General features: G+C 44.2%; 1 protein-coding gene across 1 annotated transcript in view; it reads right to left on the bottom strand.

The window, feature by feature from the left end:
- The window catches only part of ANKRD44 (ankyrin repeat domain 44), a 1,197,127-nt gene that overhangs the window by 672,154 nt on the left and 510,865 nt on the right, over positions 1-14,108 (bottom strand). The window contains exons 9-11 of the mRNA XM_088456231.1: positions 10,822-10,900; positions 10,212-10,326; positions 8,165-8,247 (exon numbers count right to left, since the gene is read on the bottom strand). Of these exons, the coding sequence (XP_088312357.1) occupies positions 8,165-8,247; positions 10,212-10,326; positions 10,822-10,900 (277 nt within the window). The remainder of the gene's footprint in view (positions 1-8,164; positions 8,248-10,211; positions 10,327-10,821; positions 10,901-14,108) is intronic.

Consider the following 14,108-nt stretch of genomic DNA (forward strand, 5'->3'; position numbering starts at 1 on the left):
TGAATTCGCCTTTACTAAAAATCCCTAGCAGGGATAGAGCTTGCGATAAAGCTCAGCAGTTCCGCAGCTCCGCTGCCTTATCACGGTATTTTCGCAAAAAATACCATGACAAGTGCTTGCGTATGCGCCGACCGGCCGTCGCTAAGCCCTGCCCCCCACCACTAAGCCCTGCCCCCGCGATTGTGGACCCCCCACGACCCCCCTCATGAACACCCCTCCCTTACTTACGCTTACCTGCAGTGATTGGTGCTCCGGTGATGTCCTCCTTGACTCCAGTCAGTTGACATCCCATATTTACTAAAATAATTGTCTGTGTGGAATATGAGCATCAGTATGGAGGGTAGAGAAGGGAGAATAACTCCTCCTGGGTCAAAAATGTCCTTAATTAAGGCAATACACTTCTGTTTCCACTGGCAAAAGCCAGAGTTATCTAGTTCTGGTGGGAATGTTGGATTACTAGTAAAAGGGATATGCTTTGAGGCGGTATAGGGTCTAGATAGTTTGGTGCAAATAGCTCTCCAGGCCAAATAGCTATCATGAAATAAGACATTATGAAATATGTGAGATAGAATAGATTTTTATCATTATGCAACAAAGCAGCAGCTGAGTAAGGTGAAAACATAGCTACCGTACCTTAGTAGGTGCATGGTATATGTTTCCCTGTTCAACAACCAATCACCAATATACCTAAAATGCACCACCCTGGTAAATGTGAGAATATCGAGGAGCCCTAGCCCATCATGAGACATAGGAAGGAGTAACTTGTTTACTGCCAACCAGGGCCTGCCATCTCTCCACAGAAATTTGGTAAAGAGCTTGGTGCAGGTTTTTATGTCTGCTAGTGACATGCTAATAGTGAGCATTTGTATGGAGAAAGATAATTTGGGAAAAGCTTTTAAGTAATGCAATTCTAATAAGTAGGGACAGGGGAAGCATCTTCCAGGCATCCAGCAATTTTGTCAGTTGTGCAATAATAGGAGTATAATTAAGACAATATAGGGAGGAGGTAACCACAGGAAAATTAATACCTAAGTATTTGAAATGGGAAGACGTAACATGAAAATGTTTGATAGGCAGGATCCCTCAAATCTGCCGCAGTGATATTCGCAAGAGGCATCAATTCTGATTGTGTAAATTGATTTTATACCCTGCAAATGATCCAAACTGGGGTAACAGAGAAATAATAATTGGTATAGATGATGCGGGGTTGGAAACAAACAGGAGCATGTCATCTGCAAATAGTGACAATTTAAGCTCGGCCGAACCAATGCGTATGCCTGTAAAGCTATGTGACTGACATAGTGCTATAGCAGGGGTTCCAGGGTTATCACAAATAAAAGGGGAGACATAGGACAACCCTAATGAGTGCCTCTGTGGACACAGAAGGGAGCAGATAAGAAGCCATTGCTAGATACCTGGGTGGATGGAGCAGTGTTTAAAGCTTTTAATAAGGAAATAAATTTAGTAGGAAAACCAAATTTCATTAAAATATAGAGATCCCAGGTGACTAAGTCAAATGATTTCTTCGCATCCTTGGTTATAATAACCTGTGGGCAAGACGAGACCATGGTCGACTGCAGCACAGAAACCACTTTGCGAATATTCACAGTGGAGTGGTGACCCCAGATAAATCCAGTCTGATCTGAACCAATAACATCAGGTAATAAAAGTTTCATCCTATAGAGATAATTTTCATGAATAGCTTATAGTCCACATCTAGCAAGGATATAAGCCTATAGGAAGCAGGCAGCGTGGCATCTCTACTGGGCTTGGGCAGAACCCTAAGTATAGCAGAGTTAAAATTTAACGGTATAGAGCTATCAAGGAATAGCATTATAAATTGATACCAAGGGAGAGCATACATGGGAGGAAAGGATTTGAAAGAATTTCCCCGAGTATCCTTCTTGGTCGGGAGCTTTAAGTGATTTTAAACCTTTAATATCATTGGAAACATCCTGGGTGATGGGAACAGTAAGGGATTCTGCTTGCTCAGGGGAGAGGGTTGGCAAAACCACTTTATCCCAGAAGTCCTGCTTCTGAAAATGATCTATGACAGGAACGGAATATAAATCAGTATAAAATGCCCCAAAGGAATTAACAATGTCCTTCCCCTTTCTGGACACAGTGCCAGAAAGTGTCATGAGTGAGGTAATAGAAGAGGGGTTGAATGAGTACGCAGTAGATTAGACAGCAGCCTCCCTGATTTCTTGCCATGTTTATAAAAGTGGCAGTGGTTCCAAAAGGTCTGGAGAGCAGCAGCCTGATCCAGATCCCCACTGAAGTGTGCCTTATCCGGTGCATAACCCTCACTAGTGGTGGGGTTAGTATCAAGTTTGAATACTCTGAACGATTCGATAAGCTCTCCCTGCACCTTTAAGTACAATTTGGAATAATCTTTCCCATATTTAGACATGTAGGTGATTATTTCTCCCCTAAGAACAGATTTGGCGGTTTGCCAGTATAAAGCCAAATTATCTATATGATCGACATTATTCGTTGCATATTATGAAATGTAAATGAGTTGGCTAGGTAGGATGGAAATCTCCAACGCTTATAGGATTCTGAATCTACCAAAGGAGTCAGCGTGGACCAAATCAGTGCATGATCAGAAAATCCGATGGGCTATATACCTGTGTCATCCACTCTGGAAAGCAAAGAGTCTGAAAGTAATGTGTAGTCTATTCTGGACATTTTGGTATGGGCTGTGAAAAAACAAGTAAATTCTCTATCGGTAGGGTGGAGTACTTACCACACGTCTATCAGGTGTAATACCGACACCAGGGACGGGAGTAGGGATGGGGCAGTATAGTGGCTGGAAGGAGGCTGCTGTCTATTCATGTAAGGGGAGAAAACCATGTTAAAGTCTCCACTAAAAATAAGTGAGGAGTACATATAAGGGCATAATCTACCCAACAGAACCTGAAAAAAACATCTGGAGTACTAATTGGGGGCATACAAATTACATATGGCAAACCTCTCACCTGCTATACTAACGTCAGTGATTGTATATCTATCCCGATGGGTGTAAGTAGGAGAAGTAAATTTGTGGGGCCAATTGTTTCCTAAACACCACGTGTATTAGACGAGGCTAATAAAGAAAATCCCATGGTGTTAAGTTTTAAAATTTCAGGAGGCAGTAAATGAGTTTCTTGTAACATGACCAAATCAATATGCAATTTACGAATATATGCCAAGAGACATTTACATTTTATGGGGGAGTTAATAACCCCCACATTCCAAGAACAAAATTTGAGATTAGTCATAATGCAACCTTAAGCATAGAAAAAGACCAGGGACAATGCAATTAATACATGAAAATATGTAAATATGTACCAAAGGTTCATACAGTCACAGGCTATGAAACATCACATATTGCTGATAAGAAAACCATTTTGAGATAATAAAAGCTCTAGAGACTCTGCAACGCTACTGGGATGAGGGAAAGGAGTACAAAGTAATAATGAAAAAAAAGAAAGAAACATACATGGAAAAAAATAATAAATCAAACCAGGACAAGGAACATGAGTCCTTGGAGGTCATCAAGCCAGAAATCAGGACTTCCCGGTGTAAATATATCAGTAAACACTAATAGGAGAGCAGTGAATAAGGCTCCAAGAGGTACATTTTCTAAAGTTTGATTTTGTTTCCTGTTCGATTTTGGTTCGATTTTTATGAAAGGATTTACTAAAGGCTAAATCGAATGTCAAATTGAACAAAAAGATGAATTTCAAATGAAATCGAATTTCAGAAAAACTTCGATGTTTCACATAGAGAACAATAGGATCCTTTAATTTACTAACATTTGATTTGTAAATCGAATGAAAAACTAACTAAAACTCGAACAGGAAATCCCTAAATGAATTGAAGAACATTCGTTTTCAGCTTGAGCAGTTCGATTTGACAGATACAGTACATGCATCTTAGTGTAACAAGCTTGTATAGAGTTAAATTTAGAAAAAAAATGATGTGCCCCCCCCCCCCCCAAAAACAGAACCAGCCCCAGACTTTTCATAACCAGTCCTGGTTGTCTATGTACAGGGACAAAATTGCGTAGGGTTCCACTGTATTTAGTACAACCAGCACTGGGCTCTGAGAATCAGTGCTGGTTCTGGAATTACAGGGGAAAATATTGCATAGGGTCCCCCTGTAATTACCAGAATCGGCACCGGATTCTTTCTATTGGGGGGCTGATGCCACAGCCAGGGGAGCCCTAACACCGGGCCCCCCAGCTGCAGCATCAGCCCTGACCGCTAACCAGCCCAGGCCAGGGATCCCTAGGTAGTTGGGGACCCCCCCAATAAAGGGGTCCCCCTCTCCAGGGCACCCATAGCCTAGGCTGATAGCCCGGGACTATCCCCGCCACCCTTCACTGATGTCTGCATGTATCTGTGTGAAAATGAACTGCTCATGCTCATGCTAAAAGTGTAAGCATGAAGCAGATCTTTTCAGTCAGGGATTTTCACTTCATTTTGAAGTGGGATTTCCTGTTTGATTTGGTTTGGACATGAATATGCCAAATCGAAAAGTAAATCCCTTTTTAACATGAAACAAGATCGAATTCGATTTGAAAATCGAAAGCAAAATCCATTCTTAGTAAATTTGAGATTTACTGAGGGATTGTGCTGTTCGAGTTCAATTCAATCTTAGGAGGTTTCAGTGATTAATAAAAATGAATCGCAAATCGAACTTTGGTAAATTTACTCCCAGGAAGCCACAGCTAAATCCGACAGGTCCACCCATATGCATGCATAAACATAGACCAGCCATCATCATAAACAATGTGGGCGGAACAATGTGCAAACATATCATCAGAACAGTTGCCACCGCTAGCGACTATAATATAACAAAACAAATATTAAGGCATAAATAATTCAAGTAATTGAAACAATTACATCAAAAAACAGCAAAAAGTCATCACATACATAGATCAAGAAATTGTAATCAACCTATATAGAAAGAGGTCTAAACCTCAGTGATAACAGGCAATATAAAAAGGGAGAGGATATAATGAAACTTATAGAACCTATATGTCAGCCCTGAGAGTCCATATGGGAGAATAAAGAGTCGTCAGCCGCCATCTCAGTCTCCTCATGAAGAAATGCTGCAGTGTCCTCTGGGGAGGAAAAGTCCTCGAAAGAGTCGACAGTAAATATATACGTAGACGAGCAGGGAACAGCAGGGCAAAGTGGCAGTTGTCCTTAACCAGGTTAGCACACACCTGATTAAAAGCTTTGTGGGCTCTCATGACCTCTGGCAAATAGTCCTGGAATCAGATAATCTTGCGACCATCCCATGTAAGCACGTGATGCTTTCTGGAAGCTTGCCATGTCTCACGGTGGAGAAAATTCAGACAGCGACAGATGGTCACTCGGGGGTGGGCCTACAGCTTGTCTCACAGTGGGATGATACGGTGAGCACGTTCTATCACAATGTTGCCACAGGAGTCCCATATATCAAGCATATCCAGCAGAGAGGTGGTGAGAAAATGAGTAAGTGTGTCACCTTTAAGCGACTCAGGGAGGCTGACTATGTGCAAATAATTTTTCCTCGAGCGTTTTTCTAAATGATTGAGCTTGTTAAGAATTTGATAATGTTCTTTCTGTAAGGCATCATGCTGTTGCTTAAGTAGAAAAGCATCATAGAAAACTTCTCCCACCTTAGTTTCATTAGATTGCACCGTGTGTAAGCTGCAGTATATTGGGGGCTATTCAATTCAACGCAAATTGAATAGTGCCGGGAGCAAGCTCCTGAAGTTATTCAATTCAGTGCGCTGTGTGGTCAGAGAATGCCAGTTATTGCGCCTTAACAAGGGTGTTAAGGTGCGTTAACAGGCATTCTCTGACCAAAGTGCCGATGCGCAGCTGTTAGCGCCACGCTAAGCAGAAAAACAGCTGCGCACCAGGTACTTTGGTTGGATTTCTCCTCGCATCCCCAGGGGGTGCAAAAAAAAAATCCTTAGCCCACCCAAACAGCGCACTGGATTGAATAGCTCCGGGAGCTTGCTCCTGGCACTATTCAATTGGCGTTGAATTGAATCGCCCCCATTGTGATTAGCTTCCTTGAGTGCTTGCTTGAAAGACTCAGCTTGTCCCTGCATTGGAGGAGCCATGGTCATTTTCATAGCTTGAACTATGTCCGCATAAATGGCTAATGCATGAGGGGGGTTTCCAGGGCCTTAGAAGCAGTCTGTGAGGAAGAGGGAGAGGCAGAGGTTGCTGGGTGTTGTGACTGTGTGTGAGTCTTGGATTCAGGGGGGCTTTAGAGGTGTAAAAAAACCTCTCCATGCACAACCAAAATGTTCCACACAATAGCGGTGGTGAAGTCCTGACTTTGCAGACCCTCAGGAGGTCCGGGAGCAGTGTAAAAGCTGCAGCTATAAGGGAGCTGTTTCAGACTGCAGCCATCTCCCACAGGAATGGAGCCAGAAGTCCAAAATGTCTGTGTTATTAACAGCTTTGTGGGCTTTTTGACAAAGCTGGAAAAGGGTTTCGGAGGTTTATGAATGGAGGGAGAGGGCGAGCACCATTCAATAGGCCCAGTCCAGGTTTTGGGGCTTTTTGCCTCACAGGAGACTAATTAAGACTTGCGGCTGTGTATCTGTGTTTTAAGGCTGTCAGGCTGATCATTTGGGAGACACTGCCTCGGGAAAGGAGAGTCTTTCATGTCTCTGTGAGAGAGACAGGTTGCTGTAACCAAGTGAACTATGGGGGTCATTCAGACCCACTCGCAAGCGGCAGTATGCTCGCAAGTGGGTCGATGTTCCCCACTGCGCATGCACACGATGGAGGGAGCTCCGTCGTGCGCATGCGCGAGACCCGGACTGCGACAGCCAAGCTGTCGCTCCGGGTCTCGCACCAAAGGGGGCGTGCTGTCGATGGTGACTGACAGCACGCCCCCTTTGGGGGGCGTGCCGGGGGCGTGCCTGCCAGATGGAGGCGTTCCCATGGGAACGCCGACCGTCTGAAGCCGGCCCCACTGACATCACTAGTGATGTCAGTGGGAGTGATTTTGGCTCTGATAGAGCCAAAATCACTCCAGGACTTGTGGCTGGGAAACCCTACCGCAGGGTTTCCGTCGCAAGTCCGATGGTCGCGATGGTCAAGACCATCGCGACCATCTTTTTGGACGCTCGTATATGCTGTGGGTGGTTACCCACAGCTATACGAGCGTCCAGGAGGATGCTCCACGTCCGGCTCTGAATCAGGCCCTATGCCTGGTAAAAACGGACGTTGTGTGATTTCTCAGTTTCTGCACAGTGCCATCTACCCCAAGAGATATACCACAATATATATATTTTAAAACAGGATCTCTGTAACAAACCGAAAAAAGGCTTACACAATCCATTACCCCGAGTAATGCCTTCCCCAAAATACCTCAAATAAGCTGAATAAGGGGAGAGGGGAGTAGCATTCATAAGAAATTTGTTTTTCGAGGCGGTATTTTAACATAACTACTGTAAAGCTGGGTACACACCTAAAATATATATCTGCAGATAAAGTGATCTGCAGCTATATCTGCAGATGATGATTGTTCATACACACTGAACAACCATCATCTTTCATCTGGCCGCGGGTCCCGCTGGCCTGGGGTAGTGCCACGACCCCCTTCCCATGGCTTCTGATGCAAGTGTAAGACCCATGCACACAGATGATGGACAGATATATCTGCCATCAGTTGTGCAGCCAACGTGATATGTCTGTGAACAACATCGTTCACAGACATATCGCTGGTACACACTGTCCGACGGGCACATAATATATTGGTGGATCAATTGATCGGCCAATATATCTGCCAGTGTGTACCCAGCTTAATACAATACTTGATGTTTGTTTAATTTCCTGGGATTCCGTATATTTATAGCAATTACAATACACTACTGTTTACAAAGTTTAATCAATGATACATAGTTTAGGCAGCGACAATTTCATTGTAAAAGGTGAATGTCAGTTTTAATTTGTAAAGTAATAGAGTGTTTACTTGTCATGTGCTATATATCAGACATATTTTTAAATGGAACCAAAAGTACTATTCATAGTCATGTAAGCCATCAAAACATTATTTCATCTTGAGAACCACAGTAATGAATATATGTGATGAGTTACTGAAGTTAAAAATAACATCATTGACAGCAAAATGATGAAAATATATTAATTATATATTGTACCTGATAACAGGAGTTTCCTACAGCAATCTGAATGTGCATATAAAACCGCCAAGTGCAGAGGAAGCATACAGTGACTACCACTCCTGAAATGTAGAAAAAGACACCGGTTACTACTGGCACCATACACTGTATGCATCTCTGCAGTCAAACCACTCTTACCAGCAAGCCTGGTGACAAGGGGGACACTTGTACAGGGCCCCGAGATTCTGAGGGGCCCTGAACCCTCAGGAATTTCAGGAGCCCATATCATGTGTCCCTTTGCCTCTATAGACAGCTACCTGCACGGCAGGGCAGTCATGATGATTGTGGCTAGTCCCAGGCCCCGGCAAACACAGGAAGGCCGGACCAGCGCAGCGTGTGTGACATCATGATGTCGCGCAGCTGAATCAGACCGAGGAGCCGCCGGGTGTGAGAGCCGCCAGAAAAGACAGATAAATACAGTGCAGCAGGTAAGTGTTGGTAGAAGTGAAGCTGGGCTAGAAAGTCATGGGTCGGGTAGTGGGGAGCTACAGATGATGGGGGTGGCAGACACAGGGGCCGGTGAAGAGGGGGAGATGTGACGGGCTGGGGAAGAGGGGGAGATGTGACGGGCTGGGGAAGAGGGGGAGATGTGACGGGCTAAGGAACAGGGGGACATGTGCCAGGGGCTGGGGAAGAGGGGTGTGTGACACAGGGGCTGGGGAAGAGGGGTGTGTGACACAGGGGCTGGGGAAGAGGGGTGTGTGACACGGGCTGGGGAAGAGGGGTGTGTGACAGACACAGGGGCTGGGAAGAGTGGTGTGTGTGTGACGGGCTTGGATAAGGACTAGGAGAGGATATAGGGGACCCCAAAAACATGAGTATACTGGGCCCCATGATTTCTGTTACCAGCCCTGCTTTCCAGGGAGGAAATGCTCCACCCCTATCCTTGGTGCAGGGACGCCGAGAGGGGGGGAGCAGGTACTAATTGCTCGGGCTTGCTAGAGGGGCCCGGCGCTGCTCCCTCTCCCTTTATCTCACAGCAGCAGCCACAGCAGTCTCCTTTGCCTGTGTGGTGGGAGTGATCACACTGATCGCACCCCCCCCTGGCTTTGCACCAGGCTGAGGGGCTCACATGGCTCCCCTTCCCAAGGCATGAAATTTACTTTTTTTTTACATTTTATTTAGCCTAAAGGGGAAGTGGGCTTGGCCATGCCTCCCACGATTAGGCTGCGCCCCCTTCCCTCGGGCCCAGCACAGCTCTTGACACCCTTGCTTTGGTGACAAAGATTTACCTGAAAACAGCCCCTCTTGGTGAGCCAGGTCCCATGCAACTATGAAAAAGAAACAAAAAAGATGTCCAGCACTAATAGAGTCGCACAGGGCCTGGCAGCTCACTTGTACCAGTTATCTTCCACCACATGGCGTATTGAGGCTAGATGTACGATGACACATCAGTACATGTGAATGCCCCATTACAACCCAGCTATGGGCCTGGTTCACTACGGATCGCAATTTATTTGCTTATACGCAAATGCACTGCAGTTGCTAATATCAGCGGTGCTGTTTAAATGTGTGCATTAACTTTGCGTATGCAGCCAGACATAAGGAAACCCACTTCCCCTCACTCACATCCATATACTAGGGCAACATAGCGAAACAATCGGTAACATTGGACCCATATGCACACTTGCACAAGCCTTGACCTTACTACAAAATTGCTAACATCCAAGCACGCTATCAGGGCTATGGCTGCTTATGGCTATGCAGTGGATAAATTATGCATGCTCCTGCAATGACGTTGAAATGCACTGGTCCACCTGTGTTCACCAGACCACCCCCCTGTCACCACCAACAATTGAACAATTGCATGTGTATTAGCAACTGCATTCCTTGCTGAATCAGGCCCTACATCCCTTCAGCCACAAGTTGATATGCAAATTATTTAAATATGACTTTGCATAACCTGTTCTTGTGTAAAGTGGGCTCTGGATCACTCAGTGTAAAAACAAGCAAAATAATGTATGTATGCAAAACAAAATGACATTCACCTCTACAAGTAAATACTGTAGCTTTACTTAATACTTACATTGTCGCATTGGCTCCACTGGACAAAAAGTTGTCAACTAAAACCTCATGTCCATTTCTTGCAGCCATGTGTAATGGAGTATTTCCATCTTTATCAATACAATCAATGTTGCCTCCTTAAAAAAAAACAACAACATTCAGTCAAACTCATAGGTTAAGAAACACATTGTACATGGTTACACTGAAAAGCAAATTGTAGCCCTTCAGGACTGAGGGCCTGATTCAAAGATGGATGGTATTGCACAGCCACATAGAAGCAGCTGTGTAATCCTGAGCCAAATAAATTCAAATGCAGTAGGTGTCACGATGGTCGCTGCTTTGGCCAACTGTTTAAGTTGAGACTTGCTTAACCTGGCCAACAGCCGAGTTCAGAAAGTCTGAGTCCGACGAAGCATACCCTGTGCTTGCACACCTCCAAACCGCTCCCACTCCGACTCCCAAACGCTGCAGCATGTCAATCATGCGCAGACCCAGGACCATCGACGATATACACAAACCATCAGATTTGCGTACATCTCTGAATCAGGCCTTATAATATCATGTATAGGGACTCAAATGATAAACTGATTTCTGCAACATGACCAGTAAATGCAATAAACAATATAAGTTACCATGCTGTATAAGATTTTGTGATCTTGCAAATCTTCCATGTATGGCAGTCATATGTAATGGACTTTTTCCATTATAACTCTAGAAAAAAAATATATAATTTATTTGTTTATTTTTAAAGAAACATTAAATGAAAATCAAAATGCAATTATGGTATTATAACAATATTATAATTGATGCATTGCAGAAAAAAATCATGTACCATAAAACAAAAATGACCACACATTTAAAAGCATGCCACCAGATTTCAAATTTGAGAGTGACTTCAAATATTTATCAAGCTTCATAAAGAAATATTGATCAAGATATTCCAGTAGTGTGTGACAGAATACATTTAAAGTAGGGATGTGCAGGCTCGGATAGGTTCGAGTTTGCACGTTGAGTTCGGATTTTTCCCTCCAAAAAAACGGAACTCAGAAAGAGGCAAAACGTCATCTTACATGGACGAACATCATCATTCCTGGACAAAAGTCCAGGAATGATGATGTTCGTCCATGTAAGATGACGTTTTGCCTCTTTCTGAGTTCCGTTTTTTTGGCGGGAAAAATCCGAACTCAACGTGCAAACTCGAACCCATCCGAGCCTGCACATCCCTAATTTAAAGTAGAACATGTGAACAAATCAAGTACAGGTATTGGATAAAGTAGACATACAAGTGGTAGGTACTAGCATTGTACAGTTTAGTAACCCATAGCAAACAGTCAACAATTAGTTTGCTCGGTTTAGGTACACTACCATACTATGGCCCGTATTCAATTAGAAGCGTTAAGTCCGGATCCGCATTAAGTTACCGCCGATGACGTCATTATCACCTGTTTTGGTTTTACCCCGTATTCAATTTCAATGACTTTCCGCCTAGGCAGAAAGTCAATGCAATGTAATAGGCGGTAAAGTATCGCCTACGAATGGCAGGCGGAAAAAAGTGCAGAATTGGGGTTTTGGGGTGCAACATTTCGGGAACCCCCGTGCAGCCTTCAGACAGTCCCCCAAAGGTAATCTGTGTAAAAAAAATTTTAAGGACACACCAAAAATTTACTTTGAAAAGGGGGCAAAAAAAAAAATGTTGGGGTACAAACTTAAAAACTAGCAAACTTGACTCTGGGGGGGGGTCCCCAAGTGTGCCCCAGGTGTTTTTTTGATTGCAGGTGTTTGCGGCAGGTGGATTTTTCACGATTTTTTCAACTTCACTTTTTCAACTTTAAGTATGTGGACCCCCATTTTCAAGTACCATAAATTTGCTGGGATAACTTATTTTCTGGAAAAAAATACTCCTAAATACTTTTCTGCATCAGGTATAGAAAACCGCTATTTAGCAGCTATTGAGCCCATTTAAAAACACGAAATACCTTCAGCAAGCCAAATCGAGGGGGTACCATAGTGAACCCCCATGTCAGAGCATCGTTTGGGGGATGTCAGGCTGATTTCTCCAAAACTCACAATACTTTCCGCTTGTTAAAGTATCGCCGGGTGCCGTTTATGTGTACTTTCAAATTGAATACGGGGTTTAGCGTGCACGTGCGCGATACTTTAATGCCTACAAAACAGACGAAGTCGGCGTTAAGTCCGGGCCGTGTTAACTTAACGCGGCTTGGCTCAAATTGAATATGGGCCTATATCAGATACTTTTGAATGTATTTGCTTGATTGCAATCATTTTCCCCTTTAAGCTGAGCGGCATTGAAATTATAGAGTCAAATTGAATTGGTTAAGAAACAAATTGTACATGGTTACACTGCAAAGTGAATTGTAGCCCTTCAGGACTGACAGCCTAAGTCAGAGATGGATTGTATTGCAAAGCCACATGGAACTAAGGGCTCGCTAGATGCGTTCGCACGCAGCCAGCATATGCAAATCTGGCCAACCCACAGCCAAGCAGGCAATTGCACGGCAAGGTATGAGCATGCCCACTATGTCTTAGCATGCAATCGCTTTGTGTATGCAGACACCCACCAGCCTGTCTTAAGACGCCCACTTGCGCACGTCATCTCCAGGAAGTATATGCAACCATCGGTAACATCAAGTACCATCGGATACATACACATCCCTACCGCAAGCACTGTGAGCACTTCAGTGTAAATTTCAGCCAAGTGACGTGTACTATGACGTTGCCTCTTAATTATGCACACCTCTGAAATGGCGTTAAGACGCTCAGGCACGCCTCCACTCCTCCGTTTCTAGCGGCCAGCCCCTGTCATCACCCACAAATGGCTTCTCCTGTCACTCAATCAGCTGGGCTGTCTATGCGCAGCGGGTGAACTCTTCCCGATCGCTATGTCTGGTTCGCACACTGCAATGTGTACGCATCCAGATTGCAAAAATCACCTAGCGAGCGGTAGTGAATCGGGCCCTAAATACAAATGCAGCAGGAGGTGTCGCAATAGCTGCAGCTTTGGCCAGGCTGCGTAAGCTGAGACTTACTCAGCTTATCTGACGGAACTGGACAGCCCAGTCCAGGAAGTATGCAGCGGACATACACTTCCTGTACTCAGCTGTTCAGTTCCATTGTCCAGGCTAGGTTCGGCACACCTCCAAAACGGGTAATGCATACCGCCTGGACTCGGTGGTCCAGTTCCGTCTGCCAGGCTGGGCTCAATATGCCTCCAAAATGGTAGCTTTTCATTCCGGTCATCACCTCCGCTCTACCACCCCAAACATGTCAATCACATGTGCAGGATGGGACCTGTGCAGACCCAGAAACATCAGAGATGTATGCAAGCCATTTGGTTTGCTTATATTCCTGCATCAAGCCTTGAGTTATGATATTAGCTCTTTTTTTACCAGATTTCTATCTTTTCCTACTAAGTTAAGAAATGTCTTTCACAAAATTACTAGACAACATAATACATCTATAAACTGTAATCATAACACACAAATACAGGGAGGATATATTTATATATATATATATATATATATATATATATATATATATTATATATTCTGGCAAAAAAGGGTACTCATTCCTCAGGGAAAGGGGTAAATAGAGTTAAGAATCCTGCTGCTTGCTATGACAAAGGTCTTACACACACAGCTGCACTACCTGGGCATGACTGATTTGGTCTGTGTGAAGGTTTAAAGAGTTGTGGGATTCAGTGGGTGGTGCTTCAAATGATGACTAGCAGCCGGACGATAGAGAGAAGGGCTGGCGGAAACCATCTTATGTGAAAAAAAGTGATGCTAAAACTAGATGGGCAGGTTCGGTTTTCAGAGAACCAGACCCACCCAAACATAGTGAATCCGAGCAGGATCCAAATCAGGCTCGGGTTCTTCTGTCTGACTCAGAATCCAAAACG

The sequence above is a fragment of the Taudactylus pleione genome, unplaced genomic scaffold (genome assembly GCF_031769625.1).
Source record: "Taudactylus pleione unplaced genomic scaffold, aTauple2 ptg000690l, whole genome shotgun sequence".
NCBI classification, from domain to species: domain Eukaryota; kingdom Metazoa; phylum Chordata; class Amphibia; order Anura; family Myobatrachidae; genus Taudactylus; species Taudactylus pleione.